The sequence below is a fragment of the Pristis pectinata genome, chromosome 8 (genome assembly GCF_009764475.1).
Source record: "Pristis pectinata isolate sPriPec2 chromosome 8, sPriPec2.1.pri, whole genome shotgun sequence".
In the NCBI taxonomy this organism is placed as follows: domain Eukaryota; kingdom Metazoa; phylum Chordata; class Chondrichthyes; order Rhinopristiformes; family Pristidae; genus Pristis; species Pristis pectinata.
The window spans coordinates 53,456,849-53,479,689 of record NC_067412.1 but is presented as its reverse complement, the minus strand read 5'-3'; the positions used below and the strand labels follow the sequence as shown (position 1 = coordinate 53,479,689).

At 40.3% G+C, this 22,841-nt stretch overlaps 1 protein-coding gene across 1 annotated transcript in view; it reads right to left on the bottom strand.

The window, feature by feature from the left end:
• The window catches only part of LOC127573786 (deleted in malignant brain tumors 1 protein-like), a 125,440-nt gene that overhangs the window by 7,076 nt on the left and 95,523 nt on the right, over positions 1-22,841 (bottom strand). Inside the window, exons 14-16 of the mRNA XM_052022291.1 lie at positions 17,648-17,917; positions 15,390-15,644; positions 12,363-12,677 (exon numbers count right to left, since the gene is read on the bottom strand). Coding sequence (XP_051878251.1) covers positions 12,363-12,677; positions 15,390-15,644; positions 17,648-17,917 — 840 coding nt within the window. The remainder of the gene's footprint in view (positions 1-12,362; positions 12,678-15,389; positions 15,645-17,647; positions 17,918-22,841) is intronic.

Here is a 22,841-nt window from a genome sequence, read left to right as displayed (position 1 = left end):
GTAGCAAGAGAGGGGAGGAAAGGTGAAAAGACGAGAATAAATCAGTCCGTACAACAATAGTTGTATGGAAAGTGAATGCCATCAAGTTAGCAGGGTGGAACACATTGACAAAGTATATCATCGTGGATACTCAGTATGGATTTCAATCGAGACATTTTAGCATGACCAACTTTTTTTAACTTTCCAGAGGAGTTTGCGTGGACAGTAGACAATAGGAATGTGGGGGATGCAGTTTATCCGGATTTTCTAAACGGCCTCATTACGATCAGGCAAGATAGTGTATGATCAATATCAGAGTATGCAGTGTCATGGTGAAAGCAACAGATGCATTACCATCTGGCATCGGGACCTAAATCAAACACTGAAGCAGATATGCAGATATACAGAGTGGTAACCTGTGAGGTTGTTGTGCTATCAGTAACAGAGCTGGGGTTACTGCAATTCATGAGTTACAGAAACTTGTAAGGCAAACCGTGAAGAAATTTTATTGCGAATATAAAGGAGTGTGACATCGGACGGAGAGCAATTTTTTCTGATAGATATAGGGAATAAACAGAAAATGCTGGAATAATTCTGTAGGTCAAGTGGCATATGTGTAAGGAAAAGCATAATGAAAGATTCAGGTTCGAAATCCTTAGATGGGACAGTTACATTGAGAAGGTCGTTTTGCTGGCAGAAAACAGAACGTAGCTATTAACTGTGGTCTTTATGCTGGTTAACAAAGTCAACGGAATATCACAGGAATCGGGGTGGGGTCTCAATATTTCATAATTTCGGAAAATAGTTTGGATGATGGCGCCAGATCTATATTTGCAAACATATGACTCAAAATCAGGAGGAATTTATTTGGTGAAGAGGACGTACAGGGGGTGCAAAGACAATTACATAAGTTGAATATGCAGACATCTGACACGTGGTGTCCATTGCAAGTCAAGGTTGAATTATCGTTTGGCTTTATCTGGATGGTTAACGATTGCAGACTAAGATGGAGAGGGACCTGGGTGTCCAATGCATGATTTGCAAACTGCTGTCTGCAGAAGCTGCAAATAACCAGAAAAGCAAAAGGAGTGTCTCCATTCTGAACCGCAGAACTGATTACATACGTGGTTGAATTAGCTTCAGTTAAGTTAAAATTGGTACATATAGAGCACAAGGTAGAGTGTAGATCTCCTTAATTAAGGAAAGGTGTAAGTACATCGAAGCTACTCAGGAAACTGATTCCTTAAATGTTGATAACCTTAATGTACAAGAGTTGGATGGGTTAGTTTTGTATCGTCGGTAATTAGTAAAAGGGCAAACCATTGAAATATTGATGTTGGTAGAGGGAACAATAACTTTCCAAATCAGATTATTTTTTGATGTGAGGTGAAATCTGAAGCTGGTAGCGTTTACTTTTTCTTCTTGGTTTTCTTGCGAAAGAGATGATACTGGAGTATACAGCATGATTAGCTCATGTGCACGGTACAGATAGTTCGCACTCTGGCATCAATGCACCAGCAACACAGTTTACAAAACAATGTTTTATGGCGGTTTCTTGAGTACTTGTTTGGTCAGTATATATTTGACCTGGTTGACGTGAAGCGATGCCTATCTAATCTGGAAAGATAGTAGGAAATAAAATACAGAAAATGCTGAATAAGGATGAGGGTCAAAGAAAATCATCATCTGGAATGATAGCTTGGAGCAGTATATTGTGCAAAAGACAGAACAGCAACATGCACAACAACGTTTAGCTCGAAGTGCTGAAAAAATTATCCATCTCGTCTTCCTCGCAAGGTTCTTGACATCACAGATGCCAATCTTCATCTAACTCAGTTCATTTCATGTGGTATCACGCAATGGCTGTCAGTACGAAGGTGGTGCGAAGGAAACATCAACATCCAGTTCACAGTATTAAGTACTCTCTCAGAACTGTAACTGCAACACTGACGGTCCATTAACAATGTCGAGCTGTTCCAACATTGCTGCAACACGATTATTCAGCAGATAACGTGGAACTTTGTAGTTGTTTGCCGTTCACAAAACGCAAACAAACACATTCTAGCTAATTACCGCCTAAAAAATCATTTGAAATGAATATCATTACGATGGAAGGTATCATTGATAAAATGTGTCATAAATAACAATGCGAATGAACACATACACACTAATTGCATGTTCACGGTGCCCAGTTTGATCATAAGAACCACTCCAACCCCGTTGAAAGTGATTGTACATGATATGAAGATGCCAGTTGACTCAATGAGGCATAATGGAGCCCCAGTAAAACTAGGTAATGGACATCAGTGAAAATCACTGAATGGTTGGAGTCACATCTTCAACATAATATCCGAAGGAATTTACAAATCCTCAACAAACAAAGTAGTATGAATCTCCTTGCAGCAAGACTTGGTCAATATCCAGTCATTGGTTGGTCACATCACAAAATACTAAGAAAAGTTCCTCTCGAACGAAAGAGTTAGTCTAAATTATTATTGACATGAAGCAACGTTACAATCATGGAATCCACTGCCAAACATATCCTGGAATCTCAATTGACTGGAAACACAACAGGATCTGACACATAAATGCCTTTGCTAAAATCGATGAATATGTTCCAGACAGCGATTCACCTCCTAACAAAGCAAAGACTGTCCAACATCTATAATGCAAAACCTGACGGAAAACGTTCCAATTTCTCGGTTAAGTCCGGCTCCATCAATATTACAAGAAAGTTGACAAAACGATGGAGAAAGGGGCCCATTGATTGAGCTCTGTTAACGACCGCAATCAATTTTTATCTTCACCACGACCCCAATTTAGACGTTTTTTGTACCGTCAGCAATTGCATGGAATTTACTCAGGTAGACTATTCTCATCATACTCCTCATTCTATACCACTAAGAATACAAAGGCAAACAAATGTAGTGCAACACCACTGTTTAGTTTCGGTATCTAATCACACAGAATTCTTATTTTGAAGTATGTTCTTAGTCCTTGTTTGCCGCTGGTTCTAACTTTTGGAATTCCAGTCCCCAGCACTGTGGGAGTGCATTTATCAGATGGTCTCTACTGGTTTACTAATACGGCTCGTAACCGGCATCGAAAGGGCAACAGACGTATGCAATAACTTCTGGCTTTAAATTCCTGTTCAGGACCTCAAAGGAGGAGCACAGAAAAATACATTGCTTCATGAACATTTGAGTGGAACAACTCTTTACACTTTGACTGCAAAGGTCACTCCAAAAAATGCAACAATTTTGCTCTCAAAATCAATTCACTGCCAGTAACATACGATATGTCGGATTTAGAAAGTGGCAGATGTGAATAAAATTGATGTTCTCGGTTATCACATTCCAAAAATCTTTTGATTGAGTCTTGTTGACTGCAGATTAGAGAATAGAAAATATAATCGCTCCATTTAGCAAAGGTGGAGACGGAAAACAAGACACCATCAAGTAGTTAACGTAACATCAAGTTGTTGGGAAAACGTTGAACAATGTCATAAACAATGTGATTCCGCATAGAAATTAACAATGTGATTGAGCTTGCAATTTTGAATGTGATAATCGCATACGCATAATAAATTTGCAGTGTTCGAGGAGGTATATACGTGAGGATACCAGACGTTCAGGAGTGCATGGATTGGAAGTCGTTTGTATATTACTTGGTAGGATGTTGTTGATCGAGATTAGAGGAACAGTGTGTTATATACTTTCGTGGATTGAGAGGTGGTTAGCAAATAAAAATAAAAAAATAAACACGGAATGTAGGGCCTTTCTTGGAATTGCAGGAAATAACTCATGCGATTCCATGGAGATCTTGCGTTCGCGCTAATTATTCTCATTCTAATCCGATAAAGTGGTTGAAGGGAGCGAATTCAATATTCGCCCATCTGCTTTTAACGATGGAATTCCAAATAATGTGTGATGTAAAGAGGCATCAAAACATTCACATCTCAGCCTTGAATACAATGATGTAATAACGATATCTTAGGCTTTAAATTGGACAATAAACAACATGTCAGATAGACTGTGATGTGGAAAAATGTAAGTCTATTCACTTAAGCCAAAAGAAAAAAAACAGAAATTGTGCATATTTTGGAATGGTGAGTAAGTTTGGATTGTTTAATGATTCAAGGTATCTGAGGGATTGTGTGTATAAACATCACGAAACACAAATGTAGGCGCAAAATGGAATTAAAAAAGGATACTGTACGTTCCTACTTATGCTTGAGTTATTCGAACACAAAAATAGCGATGTCTTCCTGTAATTCTATCATTATATAGTGATTTGTGCGACCAATTTAGAAGAATCGTGTATTTTAAAGAAGAGTGAATTTGACAGAGTCAAATTTCGGCAAGACTTCACATTGTTGACATGAATGGCGAGTCCGTCATTTGAGAAGAGAAAGAGTAGATTGCTTTCCAATTCAGACTGTGATCCCATTGAAACAATCAACATTATTTGAGAGCTTGACAGAGTGATTTCCAAAATAATGTTCGGTGAATGAGTCTGAAATTAAGGGTCACTGCCTCAGAATGACAGAAAGGACAATTAAGACTGAATTGGGGAGAACCTTCCTTTTTAAAGGAGTAGTGAATATTTAGAATTCTGTATCTCGGAGCGACAGAGGTTCCTTCGACTCAAGGCCCATTTTGACAGACTATTGGATATCTGAAAAATCAAAGGATAAGGGACAGGGCATAATGCTGATGATATCGATGAATAATCATGCTTTAATTTGACAATCTCTGGACCGAATCTCCTGTTCCAGCTCCTGTCTCCTATGTTTGTTTTCTTCTCACCAACTCATTTTCTACGCCACTGTGCGATACATAACCATGCAGCACTCTGATTGAACGTTCACCATCCTAGTTTTACGAACCGTGATCTTCCATTTGTGACTCCTGCTTATTAATTGCACAAACTGTTGAAACAACTTGCCTCCTTTAACTCTATGAAATATTTGGATAACTGTAAAAGCCTGTTGGAATTTTAACCAATCAGTTTTACATGTCATTAAATACAAGTGCCGTCATTTCATTGTTCAGCAGAAGTCTCGAATTCCATGGTTGAATCACACAAACTTAGCAAAGAACAACAGAGAATCTATACTTCACGACCCACTTCGTCACGCCGACCACGGTAATCACGTTTGTTCATATTAGGCCACCATCCTTCTGCTCCTTTCCCATCCAAGTACCCGGTCAAGTGTATCTTTTACATTGTAATTGTATGTGATTCCGTTTTGTCCCCTGCCAGCTCGTTCAATATATTCACACGATCACAAGACAAGGGAACAGAAGTAAGCCATTCGGCTTACCGAGTCTGCTCCAAACAAAAGGGAAAAAAGAAAAGGAAATGAGAAATTAGTTGGGGGGAACTATTCTAACCCCAATATCCAGCCTTATACCCATATCCCTTGATAGCCTGTCTAGTTAGATATCTATCTATCTATCTATCTATCTATCTATCTATCTATCTATCTATCTATCTATCTATCTATCTATCTATCTATCTATCTATCTATCTATCTATCTATCTATCTATCTATCTATCTATCTATCTATCTATCTATCTATCTATCTATCTATCTATCTATCTATCTATCTATCTATCTATCTATCTATCTATCTATCTATCTATCTATCTATCTATCTATCTATCTATCTATCTATCTATCTATCTATCTATCTATCTATCTCTTCCTTAAACGCCTCCAATGATCTGGCCTCCACTGCTGTATGTGGCAAGGAATTTCACGAATTCACCACCCTCTGTCTAAAGAAATTTCTCCTCATCTCTGTTTTAAACCTGTACCCTCTAATTCTAAGATTTTGCCCTCTGGTCCTGGACTCACCCACCAAGGGAACAGCTTGACAACATATACTCTGTCCAGTCCTTTAAACATTTTAAATGTCTCTATGAGGTCCCTTCTCATTCTTCTGTACTCCATCGAGTCCAGTCCAAGAGCCGACAAACGCTCATCATATGTAGGCCCTTTCGTTCCGAGAATCATCCTCGTAACTCTTCTCTTAACCCTCTCCAACATCAGCACATCTTTCCAAAGATATGGGGCCCAAAACCGTGCACAATATTCCAAATGAGGCCTCACTAGTGCCCTGTAGAGCTTCATAAACACTTCCTTTCGTTTATACATTATACCTCTCAAAATGAATGCAACATAGCATTCGTATTATTTACCACCGATCCGACCTAGTGGTTAACCTTCAAGGTATCCTGCACGAGTACCCCTAAGTCTCTTTGTACTTTTGTACTTTGTGTTCTCTCCTTCTAGATAATAATCTGCCCGTTTATTTCTGTTTCCAAAGTGTACAACTGTACATTTCTCAACAATGAATCTCATCTGCCATTTCTTTGCCCATTCTGCTAAATAATCTCGGTCTCTCTGCAACCTTCCTGTCTCCTTAATACTCTCTACTCCTCCACCTATCTTGGTGTCATCCGCAAAGTTAACCACAAAACCATTTACTCCATCATACAAATCGTTAATACACAAGGTTAAATGAAGCGGCCCCAACACCGACCCCTGCCGAACACCACTAGTAACCGGTAGCCAACCAGAACAAGATCCTTTTATTCCCACCCTTTGCTTCCTGCCAACCAGCCAATGCTCCACCCATTCTGTTATCCCATCTGTATTTCCATGACCTCTCATCTTATTAATCAGTCTCTTATGCGGCACCTTGTCGAAGGCCTTTTGAAAGTCTAAATACACAACAACTACCGCCTCTCCCTTATCCACCCTACCTGTGATTTCCTCAAAAATCTGCAATAGGTTGGTGAGGCAGGATCTTCCCTTCACAAAACCATGTTGGCTAGGACCTATCTTGCCTTGCAGCTTTAGGTATTCCATAACATCATCCTTGAGGATCGATTCCAAAAACTTTCCCACCACCAACGTCAGACTACTAGGTCTGTAATTTCCTTTATGCTGCCTCCCACTTTTCTTATACGGCGGAACTACATTCGTGACCGTCCAGTCCTCCAGAAACATGCCGGAGTCTATCGATTCCTGGAAAATTATCACCAATGCCTCCGCTATCTCTAAAGCCACCTCCTTCAGAACCCGTGGATGCACCCCATCCAGTCCGGGAGACTTATCAGTCTTTAGCCCATTTAGTTTTCCTAGCACCTTCTCTCTAATGTTCCATTCCATGAGACCCCTGACTAACTGGTATATTGCTGATGTCCTCCACAGTGAAGACCGATGCAAAATACTCATTTAGTTCCTCTGCCATCTCTTTTTCATCCATTATAATCTCTACCGCACCGTTATCGATTGTTCCTATATCAACCCATGTCTCTCTTTTATTCTTTATATCTTAAAAAAATCTCTTAGTATCCTTTCGAATGTTATCTGCCAACTTCCTTTCATAATTCATCTTTTCTTTCCTAACGACCTTCTTAGTTTCTTTCTGCAGGTTTTTAAAAGTTTCCCAGTCTTCTTTTTTCCCACTAATTTTTGTTTCCTTGTATGCCCTCCCTTTTGCTTTCATTTTAGCCTTCACCTTTCTCGTTATCCACATTTGTATTTTTTCCATTCAAAACATTTTTTCTTGGAATATATCCATCCTGCATTTTCCTTATTACTTGTAGAAATTCCTTCCATTTCTGCTCCGCCGTCCCTTCAGCTAGCTTAATCTTCCAAACAATTTGGGCCAACTCCTCTCTCATACCACTGTAATTTCCTTTGTTCCACTGAAATACCGATACACCAGTTATCAGCTTCTTCTTCTCAAATTTGAAACGGAACTCAATGATATTGTGTTCACTAGTTCCCAATGGTTCCTCTACTTTTAGTTCGATAATCACCTCCGGTTCGTTACACAGCACCCAATCCAAAACAGCCGATCCCCCTGTGGGCTCATCAACAAGTTGCTCCAAAACACGTCCCGTAGACATTCCACAAACTCACTCTCCTGAGATCTCATGCCTTGCTGGATTTCCCAGTCAACCTTCATGTTAAAATCCCTCATAATTATCTTCATGTTGTCACTCTGGCATGCTTTTTCTATTTCAAACTGCAACTTATGGTCCACTTCCTGACTGCTATTAGGGGGCCTATATATAACTGATACTATTGTCATTTTACCCTTGCTATTTCTTAGCTCCACCCATAAGGATTCCGCCTCTTCTGACCCAATGTCCTTCCTTTCTATTGATTTTATATCATTACTAACTATCATGGCCAGACCTCCGCTCTTCCTACCCGCCTATTCGTCCTATACACTGTGTAACCCTGGATATTCTGTTCCCAATCACATCCGTCATAAAGCCATGACTCGGTGATTGCCACAATGTCGTATTTATTAACCTGTAGTTGTGCCACCAGGTCATCTACTTTATTCCTAATGCTACGTGCATTTAAATACAGTACATTTAGTCCAGTATCTGCTACTGAATTTGTTGTACTTCTATTCTTCAGCAAATTATCCTGACTTTTCACCTGCCTGTCCATCTTACCATCCTCACTACGCACTATCTTAGACATGTTTCTATACACCCCATCCTCCATCCTAACATCCTGTATCCTAACATCCTGATTTGTTGTACTTCTATTGTTCAGCAAATTATCCTGACTTCTCACCTGCCTATCGTTCTTGTCATCCTCACTGCACACTGTCTTGGACTTGTTTCTATAAATCTCCTCCCTTACCCTAACATCTTGTATCCTAACATCCTGGTTTCCATCCCCCTGGTAGATTAGTTTAAACCCTCCCCAACAGCAAAATTAAACATTCCCGCCAGGATATTGGACCCTTTGGAGTTTAAGTGTAACCCATCCTTAGTGAATAGATCATGCCTCCCCCAATAAAGGTCCCAATGATCCAGAAATCTGAAGCCCTGCCCCCTGCACCAGTCAATCAGCCACACATTCATCTGCCAGGGCTTTCCATTCTTTTTACATTGGCACGTGGCACAGGTAGTAATCCTGAAATTACCACCCTTGAGGTCCTACTTCTCAACTTCCTCCTTAATCCTTGTATTCCTCCTTCAGAACCTCTTCTTTTTTTCTACCTATGTCATTGGTACGTACATGTACCAAGACTTCTGGCTGATCACCCTCTCCCCTCAGAATATTCTGGACCCGGTTCGTGACATCCCGTACCCTGGCACCAGGGAGGCAACACACCATCCGAGATTCATTGTCGGTTTCGCAGAATCTGTTATCCGTACCCCTCACTATAGAATCCCCGATAACCACTGCATTTCTCTTTCCCCGCTGGACCACAGTACCAGGCTTTTTCTATTTCAAACTGCAACTTATGATCCACTTCCTTGCTGCTATTAGGGGGCCTATATATAACTGATACTATTGTCCACAGTACCAAGGTCTCGGTTGCCGTGGTCTTCCTCTGTCAGGTCATGATCTCCAACGGAATCTAAAATGAGATACCTATTTTCAAGGGGGGCCGCCACAGAAGTATTCATGAACCTCTGTGTGACAAAGAATAACTGTTCAGATCTCCTCTAAACATCTCCCCTCCATTGAACGCTGTTCACATTACATTATCACAAACTGGTTGCGATAGGAAGGAGACGTGATTAATTATGTCCATATCAACAGAATATACAAGACCAATCTCTCTAGTCCCATTCCACTGGACTCCCCCAACTGCCGTCATTTTATTCATTCAAGTTTGCACCCAGCTCCCAGCTGAATATTGCAATTCACACTACCTCCATTAACAGCCTGTAGCGCATTACATACCACCAGTACCCGCTGAACAAAACAGTGTATGTTTCTCCAATGACCTAGATTTTGGCATTGCTCCCATTATATCTCTCATTTTCCTGCACGTTTCTACCAATTCGAACTTATTTCTACCTATTGTGCCCGTATATTTGCTAATTTCAATTATATTCATCAAGTTCCTTCTCAACATCTCCTCTTTCAAGGTGAATAATTGTTTCACTCCAGTCTAATTAAATAACTGAAAGGCCCCATCCTATATATTATTTTGGTCATTTTTAGTTATCGCATAAGTGTCCCGATTTTTACCACATGGGAATGCACATTATATTCCAGCTGAAGCTCAATAGACGTGTTACATTCTTTTGTACGTTGTGGTCCTATTATAAAACGTAGGATGCAATTCTTGTTGGCACCAGGTCCTGACTGGCAGCATTGATATCCTTGTTCTTTCCCAGTCTTCCCTTGAGAAGGTGACACTCAATCGGTGTATTTGAACATTTTAAGATTCAACGATGAGGTGCATGATCTTGTTTCATCCACAGGATGGCAGAATTTACCCGCTGATGAACATTGTTGAACCACGTGTTTCTATTTAGAAATTATGTTTTGGACAGATTGGTAAATGACATCAAATATCCATTGGTGTCATGATAGCTATTTCACTCGGACTTTGGATTATTAGTGCTGATCTCTGGATTACGTTCTGGGTAATTAACCACTGTGCCACTTTCAGCCTTTAAATTTGCTTGAAAATGACAGTTTTCTTGGGGACGTGAATGATCTATGTGCGTACACACCCAGTTGTCTCTCTTTTGCTGCACCTTCTGGCATACCTCATTCCCCAAAAAAATAAATACCGTTTCTTCTGAACCTTCCAACAAAACTTCATCCGTTTATATCAGTTATTTCCATATGGCACCTATGGACTCATTCTAGTAGCCTGCCCATATCTCTGGAAGGCTATTTCCATTGTCCTCATTGATCCACATGAGGTGTCATCTGCAAATGTGGTTGTTACGCTGCATGTAATATTGGTCAACTGTTTACGGCGCAGATATCTACATTTGAATATGGGTGTGAAGGGAATGGAAAAAAGTTCAGAGGATATTTAGCAAACAGGACATGGAAGACTGATGCGTCTGAGGAAGATATGTTGTACAGGCTAGGCTTGAAGCAGCTAGCATTTGGTCGTGAATTAATGGATTTAATTTAACCGCATAACATGGTGAGTTATCTTGACAATGTGGTTGCAAAAAGAATAGCTCTTGTTGTCAGACGCTTATGGATCATTGTTTTAAAATAAGGGGTTATCTATTTCACTGTGGATGAAATTTCGTTTCGCGGAGATCATCGTGATGCTTTGAAAGTGTCTTCCAGAAATACGAAAGGCGAAAAGATCTATCAATATGTCTGTGGCAATAGGTAGAAACATACCTGAATAGCAAGATATGAAAGGCTACGAGTGGTAAAGGAGAATGCCATGGCGGTGTGCCGATCAGAACAATCATGATCTTATGTGGCACAGCTGCTAGAGGAGACAAATGCCTAAGTCTGTTGTATTCATATGGCTTACCGTGTGTCGATACACATAAACTCAATCACAATATGTCAAAAAACAGTGGGATGAAACGATTCCATCCAGAACTTCAATAAGTACTTATGTTTAATCCTATATATGACTGTTGGCTGTCATGTTTTCTCCTGTTATTGCTTCAATTATCTACCCATGGAGGTAGAGCTCCCTTTTCCCCATAGTTTTCAATCACGAGGTCACGTTTACAATGTGGCACTTGGAATGTCAATTAGATCAATCGTAGTTTGAACACTGGCCCTCTCTGTTATGTCTAATCATGTTTTAGTTCCCTTCTAAATTTTCGGAAAATCACCTCGGTGGCACGTGTTAAGAACCGGCAACTAACAGTTATTTCCTGCTCTATTTCGGTCTCGACCGGTTTAGCCCGACAAGATAGTCTGCCTCTAACTGCTCAACGTTCGGGCTGGAGACGTGTAATCAAGAAATTTCTCTTGGACACACTGTAGAAACTTTTCTCTCAGTTTTTTCCCCTCACGTTTCTGAGCCCTATGAACACCAGCAACAGAGCATTAGAGACATCTTTACTGTGTAAAGAAATACATACGGAAATGCGGCGCAAATCTGCACAACAGTCAATGATGCAGTCTCAGAGCTCAAGCGAGACTGAAATCCTGCAATGTCTCCGCAGACTGTGCAACCTTTACTGTGATCAGTCAGAGGTGGTGTCACCCAAATGTCCCTGATTACTCTCTAATGCCAGAGATATGCCGGTGCGCAAGTAAATGACGACAATAATTCGCATCTAGTATAGACGAGTGTGCGGGGAAATCAGCAAGAAAGTTAATGAAGATATGAGATAGGAAAATGAAAGACCGAAGAGATTCTGCAGGTGCTGGAAGCTGGAGTAACACACACAAATGCTGGAGGAACTCAGCAGGTCAGACAGCATCAAGGGAGCGAAATACACATTCGACGTTTCGGGTGGAGACCATACAGCAGGAATGAGATTTGTAGAGGTAGATGTTTGATAGATGCCGTTGATATGATAAGCTGAGGAAACTGTTTCATGCTATACGACTCCATGACTAACTTTTCATTTCAGCTTAACAGACATGGAGGACTTACTTGAGCATATGACACTGACGGCACTTCCATCTGTGCAGCTGAACTTCTCCCAGGATGAAATAGGACAATCCCACAATCGGGATTCGTTCCCCTGGCACAGGTACTTCTGCTTCCACATTGGGCCGGTTCCTTTCCCAAAGTGAGCTCCTCCTTTGATTTCTGTTACTGGCCCGCATTGAAGATGTTCATAGGCAACAGCGGCGTCTTCTAAATCAAAGTAGGCATCGCAGAGTGTTCCCCATGTACCTCCCTGCAGAATTTCGACACGTCCGGAACACCGAATCTCCCCACCTTCGAGTCGCAGGTTCTTGTGGCCTGGATAATCATGATTACATTATATTTACTTAAATCTTATTAATGATTAGTAATTCAAAAGATACATGGTTGCCATGTCATTTTCGTAAGGGCCAGTGATATATAATTATTTATCGACCAGTGAGATAAGCTTGCTTCGAAATATTTTGGCTTTCAAGGTGTATTTGATCTTAGGAATTGTACATATCAGTTTTACCCCTGACCTTTGAAACATCACCGCATTTTATTGTTCACTAATTGATGCTGAAAAAAGCACAGTTGGACCATGCACATGCTGGCATGCAGCTCAGCTTCACCTCCTGCGTTTCAATGCACCGTTTATGGTTGCGTTGTTCCCAAAGATTGAGTACACAGGCTGCCATAAGCAGTCTGTGAAGCATAAGCGGCAAATTGGGCTCCATTGATGGAACATCAAAATAAAATTGACCTGATGGGCATTTGGCAGAAACTTTATTGACTGGTTAAAAGCAAATGTAGAGAGGTAATGCGATTAATGGGATTGCTCAGCTGGGAGACAGCATGGACATAATGGATTTTATATCATAGCAATTAAATTATCCCTTTCTTTGCTGTATTGCTTAACTCAGATATCTATTTGCAATAGGTGAGATCTAAATAATGCATTCAACATCGATAACTGTCAATCGCCCTTGTTTCGTACATCTGTTAGAATGTTAATGATATTGGTTTGTCGGGTGCAAAAATGTTTATTTCTTATGGGCATACGCAGCAGCTGAGCATGCACTTAACTTTGGGTCAAGAATTTTGAAGACTTACAATGCTTGAAATAAAGAAGTTTATTTTGATACGACAGCCGAGTTGTGAAATCCCTACGTTGAAACTATAGCTCCCATTTCTAGAAATCGTGGGAAAAAAAACAACATCCTTCCATATGCGATATCACGCACAACAATTATTCTTTGAGCTTTCTTTCAGATCACCGCTCATTCTTTTCAATCGTAAAGAATATGCCCGCCTTCTTAGTTAACCCAATTATTATTTTTTTTATTTCTGCATTTAGTAAAGAGATTTGACAAGTCGGCACGAGAATCGTTGTTACACCAGATAAATCCTTACTGGGCCATGTTGAAAATATTTATGTGGCTAATTACAGAGGAAAATTTTGACATTTTCAAGTTAAAAGGCTGTTTCCAGTATACTGTCACACATCAGATAATTGCCGTTAGTTAACTGCAGCGTTTACTAATGCCCAACCAACAGAAATGATCACTATTTTCATTCTTTCTGACATAAAAACCACCTGTCAAATTCACTTCAAATTAATCAATAACCATAAAGCGATACTAATGGATTTAGAAATGTGGACACGAACGTCACATAAGGGAGATAATAAGGGAAGTTTAGATTTTTTTCATTACTACTGGAGGATACAGACATCGAATAATTTAAGAGATGCGACACAATCTAAAACTGGTGTAAAGGGGGATTCGTTAGAGCGAAATATCGCGATGTTAAAATTCATGAATAACATGCGTTTGTTAAACAAACGGCATTCCACGTCATAATGCAAGGAAACTACAATGCCAAAGCAAACGTTTGCACCCATGGTTAGAAAATTTGCAAAGATAACATGTGTATTTCAGTACAACTGCCATCTTGAGAGAGGGCAAAGTGTGTATTTGGGAATTGGTATAGTTCAGATTCACTTGAGACCTTCTTGAAAGTAGGTTGCCATCTTGTAAACTGGGTTTATTTGGAAAATTGCATCAATAAGCGGATAAAGGAAGAAGATACTAACCCGCGGAAATATTGTTAAAGTTCAAAGTTTTGATGAAATAAAATTTACTAGCGTTTTTGTTTTTGCCAGTAAAATAAGTTAACATAAAAGGTCATAGATTATCTTCAAGGATTCTCATAAAATTTCAAGATGATGTATTTATCCTCCTGACACGGCGGATTGTGATTTTGTTTCAGTAATCTCTTACCGAGGAATGATTTTAGGCAATATTGAAATCCGGGATGTGAACATTGTCCTACAAATTAAGCAAACGAATATGGAGATTCGGCGAGAATGTATTATGCAAACGGAACATCAGAAAAAAAAGGTGGAACAGTCTAGCATGCACAACTGATCCTTCCTTTTCTTGAGCATCGGGGAGAAATAAGAACAATCACATCAGAACTGAATGGAGGACACATCGAAAACATAAATCGGGACAAAATTCGAACGAAGGGAAGGGCCCAGCCTAAATACACTCAGCGACAACTTTACTCAAATCCACTTGCAGTGATCAGCATTTGAAACAACTTGCCTACAAACTCTGTCATGGCAGTGAAATACCGATCGACAGCAAATGCCAACATAAGTTGGGTTCTAAAATTTATTTTTACACGTGTGAACAATCAATTTTCGGACATTAAATTCAGTTAATCATTCTCCTACTTATTCCTGCTTTCGTGACCTAGTTTAATTCGTAAACAAAGTCGATCTTGAAATGTCACCTGGGGTCAACTGCAATTTATGACGATTATTCGTGGGGAAATCTATTCATAAACAGAAGGGTTTCAAACAAAAGTCTAGTTTTAAGTACCGTTAGTTTCTAGACAAGTGGCAAAATTTTAATCCAAACTGCTGTTTAAAAGCGTCCTTTCATGGGTATGTGGATGTTTCCAATCTGTTGCTATCCGCATACAGGGGGCCGTGCTTTTTAGTAGGTCATATGCTTGTTTTGTACATTTTGGAGATTATACCTGAACAAACGACTTCAAGGTTCCGCTCGTGTTCACACCCAGGCGGACCAATAATTGGCGCTGAACCTTTTCCGAATTGAGCCGAAAGCGAAATTGCGATTCCAGTGCCACAGCCTAGTTCCTTACAAACAATGTGAGCAGTGGATATGGGCCAGGACTCATGACCGCAAACTGTCCTCCAGGTTCCATTCTCGTAAATCTCCAGCCTACCCCCACAAGGACTGCTTCCGTTCACCAGTTTGGGTTTTTCAGGTCCTGTGCATTAATGAAAATAAACAAATACTGTTTTCATATAATAAAATGAGTTTTACTAGAGTAGCGATTTGATGTGTCTTAAAAACAATATGATTATCCAAGGTTTCAAGATAGACTAGCCACATTTAACGGCCTGATTCCTGGCATGGGTGTGGAGGGTGCAATATTGGGTGAACCACGGAAAAGAAATTTTTGGACATCACCAGTTTTACCATATTGTCGTTCAACTTAGGAAAATCATTTTTAAAGATCGATCAACTCTTTCTTACTTCCCAGACTTAATTCAGAAAATAGTGTGTAATCCTCAGGACGAAATGTCAATGAACATAAGTAAATTATTTCGGCATTTTGAAATGTCAAGAGAAGATCATAATTTGTGCAATTCAGTAAATTCATCGTGGAATTATAAGTTGGTCTACGAAAAGTAAGTGGGATAGACACAGGGTGTTCAGTATATGGAGACTCGTGTTGATATTTTATCTCAGTACATTCCCGTGCAGGGATTGCTTGCGAGGAAAAATATTCCAAAATATTCATTCAAGAAATGTAATGTTCATTCATCAGTCTGTCAGTATCAACAATTTATTGACACCAGAGGCAGTAAACAAGAAAACAAATCAAGTACTGGATCACTATTGCGAACAATCGTGGACGAAATTTCTGAGGCAATCGGACCAGAAATTTCCGCGATAATCGCCCACATATAAATTTCTGAGTTGTTGTCCATTGTTTCGTAGGATCTTGCTATTTAATGTAACAGTCATGCTTTTCTATTGCTTTGGTCTTTTTTTCTGAAATCCTGTTCTAAAATGTCAAAGGAATGAAGTATTCTTGAAATGCTACTCTGTGGCCTTCTTCCATGCTGCCGCAGTGAGCGTTCTGAATCCTCCCTGACTCACCAACTTCCCAGTTGTTGCAATATTTAGCAGGACAGGAGAATGGTGTATGTATGTATTAAAGTAGTTTGTCAGTAAATTAAACCTTCTTTATTTCTTCATAGATCTCCATCGCTACAACTGGAAATAGTCCAGTACTTGTTTGGTTACCCCCTTGTAATGAGGACCAATACGTTATATGCCTCTTGACAATTTGCGAGAACACCTGCCTTCCATTTCTTTTATTCATGCATATGATAGCGTAGATGCGTTTTATCTTGACTCATGAGCAAAATCTCTTCCTTTATGCATAACAATCAGCATTTTGTTTCTTATTAGGACTTCACAGCTTCTCACATTAAACAGCACAGAGACGAAGCAAATCAAATGTGTTGTGATAATATGGATGTCGTAGAATATATACGATCGGTTTGTTTCCTGCATCAATATGTTGAGGATCCAACTGGGAAAGACTACAATGATTGGGCAATTAAATGTGAGCTTCGGCATCCGGGTTTCATCTCTACAGCTAACATTAATTGCCCGTCCCTTCATTGCCAATAATACACGACAGTGATCGTTTTGGACTAATTACAGAGTTCAATGTACATGGCTGACAGATCTGGTAAGCTTGAAAATGGAGTGTTGGATGGTATTCTGGAGTTTCCTGCTGTTCAGAGTAACATCTACGATTTAGGGTCAATTCTGCAGTGTGTACAAACGCACAATACGGCAGATAAAGCGAATGTGAACGAAATCCCAATAACAATGGAAACATGGTACCGATAACGAAGCATCATTTGAGCGACAAGGTGGCAGGGTTAATATGAATGTTCAATTGCCTTTCATGAAAATTTCATCATCATTTCTGATGAAGCATCGACGGCGTGAAATGTTAATTTTGTTTATCTCTCCAAGGATCCTATTTTAGCCTGGACATTCTCAGTATAACGAGTATCAGGTACTGAATGAACGCACTAACTGGATTTTGTTAAACAAGCAGTGATCGCAATTTCACATCAACCATAGACACAGCAGCTATTTTCAGAATTTCGGCAGACGGACATGCAAATTGGTTTACTTCCGTAGAAGCAACGAAAGGGAAGGAAGAAAAGGTCGGTATTTTACCTGCACAGATAATTCCGGCATTAGAGTGGTCTGTTCCGAAAAAGCCATCAGGAATGCTTGCCGTAAGCATAGTTGATAACGACCCATTCCCAAAGTAATTCCCGTCCGGTGTAACCAGCGCAGGACCGCAACCCTGTGCTTTACAGAGCAGAAATGCGTCTACCCCTTGCCAGACAAAATGTGTCACAGTTCCCCACTGCCCGTTGTCTTGAATCTCCAGTCTTCCAGCACATAGACTGCCCCCATTCACCAGTCTGATCTTCTCTATTACTGCAAAAGAACATAAAAAACCGACGCCTGTCGGTAACAATGGACCCACAAGCCAGCAACGCTGACTTCTGCCGCCCCTCATTTCGTATGCAACATGGGTTGTTTGATGACCTGTGGAATTATCAGGCTATGACCAAACTTCCAATGAAATATTAAATAATAGGGGTCAGGGATCTGCTCATCTTCACAAAGGTCGGGACAAATGGGAGTTTTCAATCACCTTCTGATTTACGGTGGTCCGGAAGACGCCAGATTGGGCGACAAGCAAATTGTCAATCTGCAGAAAGTGAACGGTATGCTCGGGTACATGATTCAGCGATCTACAGCAATCAGAATTGCTCAGCCGGACAATGAGAGCCCAGCGGCCAAAGGGTGAGGATGACAACCCCAACGGAAGGCCGAACAGGGAAAGAGCAAGACATGCTCTTGGCACGGTGTCCACCTCAGAACTAAAAAGATTATCCTGTCCCGACAACCGCTCGACACTGATTGTCACTCTGTTTGGTGACATCAGCCACTTCTTGCCTTGAATCTGGGCACCTCAATGACAGTGGCTGCCAAGTCCCCAACACCGATAACAGATAAAAGAAAACGATATTACCTGATGGGTCACCCTGACAATCCACGAGGCTACCTGAAAGTAGAGGTTGAGATTTAGAGTTTGTTGGTGATAGTGGTCGTGAAACGAGGTAAACTGTGAAAATGTCAAGAGGATACTCAGAGAAAAAAAAACAAACCGCACAAGTTATGCACTTCGTTAAGAGGAATAGAAAGATGGATTACTGTCTCACTAAGGAGAGAAAGCAAATTAACAAAGAACATAGAACAGTATAGCACTGGACAGGCCGTTCGGCCGAAAATGTTGTGCTGATCATGATGCGGATTTATACAAAATGTCCTCCTCTTGTTTATCATCCATATCAGTGTACTCCACCTGTTTATCAAACAAAATTGGCGCCGTGGAGGGGCGATCCGTTTGTGCAGCTCGCAAGTTTGTTTGCAACGACTACAGCTGAAATCTGCAGCCACAAACACTGCCGTAAGTAACATTGTTTCAAGTTCATTCAAAAACAAAATCCAGCGATCTTCAGAACGGTAAGACTCGAGAATCACACAAGAAGTCCAGGTACGACGTACAAAAGGCCGTGGAGAGAAAGAAAAGGCAATTCCATGTTAAGTTAGAGACACATTCATATGCAGTGGGCTGCGGCTGGGTTTGCCTGCCATTAGTTCCTACAGGGCGAAACCTAAAAGCATAAATTTTAGTGAGGCCTCACTCTCCAATGAGCTCAACATATTTTATGCATGTTTTCAAAGGGAGATTAATACAACACCTATGCGAATCCCCACAGCATGCTGCGACCCTGTGATCTCAGTCTTGAGGCAGCTGTAAGACATATTTCAAGAAGGTGAACCCTCAGAATGCGGTTGGGTCCTGATGGTGTACGTTGTCGGGGTCCTGAAAACCTATGCTTTCACTGGTTCTCCACTTTGGATTACTTAGACAACAGCAAAACATTCGTCAGGCTGCAGTTTATCGATAACACCTCGGCGTTCAATACCATTATTCCTTCATTATTAAGCACCAATAGTTTAAGCCTCAGTCTCTGCATCTGCCTTTGCAACTGGATCCTTGACTTCCTCATCGGGAGAGCACAGTCAGTATGGATCGGCGATAACACCTGCTCTTCGCTGACAATCAACACAGGCACAATTCAAGGATGCATGCTTAGCCCACTGCTGTACTCTCTGTACTCTCATGACGCTGTGGCTAAGCCCAACACAAATGCCATTTACAAATTTGCAGATGACACCACTGATGTTGGTATTATCTCAGATGGCAATGAGGAAGCGTACAGGAGTGAGATATATCAGCTGGCTGAGTGGTGTCCCAACAACAACCTCGCACTCAGCATTAGCAAGACCAAGGAATTGATCGAGGACTTCAGGAAGAGGAAGTCGGGAAAACACACAACAGTCCTCGTTGAGGGTTCAGCTGTGCGAAGCCTGAGCAGAGTTAAGTTCATGGGTGTCAACATAAAGTTGTCGCCTTCCGGAAATATCCAGAAATGTTGCGTTGCATAATATATATTATTATAGCTGGCACAATGAGCAGAACCCAGGCATCCTGAGGGCTGGTGTATTCGCCAGTTCCCCTGGATCTTTATGTGACAGATTATTGAAACATTGACGTCATTTCTTATCATCAACTGTATTTTAGAAAATGAAACTGCTGAAGGAATTCAATGTGTCTATAAACATCTAAGGAGGCAAAGGAATAGTCGATGTTTCGGATGGTGACTCTGCAGCTGGACTCGTTAGTACTTTCGATTGTTGAACTGCGTTGTAAATTAACCCGCTCGTACTTTTTTCCGTGTACCTGGTACACTACAGGGCATGAGCTGCTGCCGATCCAAAACAGTTTCTGTACAATCGCGCTCCAATAATAGGGAATATCTCACAAATTTCCAGTTAATTTTCGTAACACACTGAGACAATATGTGAATAGTCTCTCTTAAATTGCCCACATACCTCCACGACTTCATCTGTGTGTTCTTTGTGCACTCCCTTTCTCTATTTCCCTTTCATAGGCATCCAAGCTCTCAGGCTGTATCCATCTAAGTAAATGCGTCGTACATTTTCAATAACAACTACAACAAAACTGGAATTAAATGAGCTCCATTCCTTGACGCGACATAACATCAGAAGGGCTTCACCTTAACATGGGTAAGAAACATTATCATTCCACTCTGCTCAGGGGGACCTTGGGATGAAAGTTCACAACTCGCTGAATGTGAAAACACCAGGAGATAGGTTGATAAGTAAGGCGTACGGCATATTTGCCTTCATCGGTCGAGTTGTTGAGTACAAAAGTCGGCAAGTCATGCTGTGGCCGTGGAAAGATTTGGTTACTGCACATTTGGAGTATTGTGTGCAGTTTCAGTCGTCGCATTACAGGAAAATGTGGAGGTTTTGGAAAGGAGGCCGAGAGTTTCACCCGAATATCGCCTGGATTACGTTCATGATTAATGAAAACAAAACACACATTGAGAATCTCAACCGAGTTCCCGACTAATGAAACACCGTGATAAGCAAATATTAAAGAACTTATGAGCAAAATGCAATTTGTTAGTAAAACCGTGACTTGTCACCTCACCCCCAGTAGTGGGGATTTGGAGGGGACGAGGAATTCACTCCCAATATAAAACCGATGCCTTTAAAAAGTAACAATATGTAGAAGGCAGTGGAAAAGTTCCATCTAACTTGCTAGCCTGGGTATTCTGTACATAGATTCTGCCTGGCCTATCGAATATTTCCAAAAGTACAGGTTGCAGAAATGAAATTCTGCTTGAGAATTTCAATGGCGTTGAAAGAATGAAGGACATTTTCGAACAATGCTCTAATACCTAATTCCCTTCTACAAAACAAAAACAGTGTAGAGGATGCGAATGCAGTCTTTAAAAACATATCGTATGCTTTTATACATCCAGGACTTCTAAAATCATAATTCAATTTTATACAAATTGATCGTATTTTAACGTGGGAGAAGGGGACATCCTCATTTTTCAATTATCACAAAAGTAAGCGTTCAATTACAACTGTTGATGGAAATGTAATTTGTTTGCATAATATAAGCGACAATATCGATACATTCTATAAGCTGAACGATGACTGAATATGTTATGTTAACTAATCTATTTCACGACATCATTTGGTGGGTAAAAGCCGAAGTCAATGTTCAATATCAATGTCACGAATGTGCAGCTTCAATCAGCAGCAGGTGTACATTTTACTGATACTCCACACAAGCTGAACGTATACCCTCGTGTTCAGGTTCTCTCCATTTCAACGATGCCTCGCTCTTTAATTAGGTTCGTATTATTTATCCAATTAATTATTTAATGCAGAAGTTCTCTGTGTTGATAAGAACGACAGGAACATGATCAAAAATGCACCGACGTTGATTGTGCGCAATTTCTTCTCCAAAGAGAAAGGTGCAAACATCAAGGAAGCAGAATTCTTTGGTTAACAAGGAATGTGCAGGATATTAAGTATCAATCTAGACAAATCCCAATTTCAAAAACTCATCGTGGAGTAGTCTCTGCCATGATGTTTCAATTGCTCCTCTAAATGCTTCATAAATTTGTAGACAGTGCCTGCATGCACCATGCAATCAATTTCCCACCATCAACCTTGTGAGAAAAAAGTAGCTCCCCAATTTACTTCTAAATTTACAAGCCTTTAACTCTGTCAGATACGATCTGATCAAATACATTAATGTTAATTAGATACTTTATGAAGGTCATCGATAGGTTAGACAGTGAAGCAATTTGTTAATAAGACAGCAAATATCCCGTGCAGCCATTACGGAAATGCTGACGATAATGAAGAATTAATTCTACTTCTGACTTTGACGAGCATAAAAACAAATATCACTAATTATGTGAAATATTTAAGTTTACAAATCCAGTATTGAAGAATTTGGATAGTATAATTCCAATTGAATAAATATACGCCCACCCCAAAAACGCTCTGGTTTTTGTGTTTCGTTCTCAGCTTCCGCAGGCACTGTGCAACATTTCTGACTATATGTTCAGTTTTAGTCTGCTTTTAATGTCAGAAATACAAGTTAAAGGTTATTTTACATCTTTCCAATAAACCTGCTATTTCTGCATGCTCCCCTAACAGAAAACCCAAGGTAAATTACCATGAAGTAATATACCGTGAATGGCGAAGAAATAAAGGGAGTCAACAATGAAGACAAGCTGAGATATGAAGCCTGGACAAGGGTTATCTCCTCAGTTCCAATATCTCATGAAACGCAGATAAACATCTGTAGGCATCTTTGACAGCATGTACTCGAACTGAAGGGACTCAGTGTTTCGCTAATGATCTCTTCTATAAGCAGGTTTTATGTTTATAA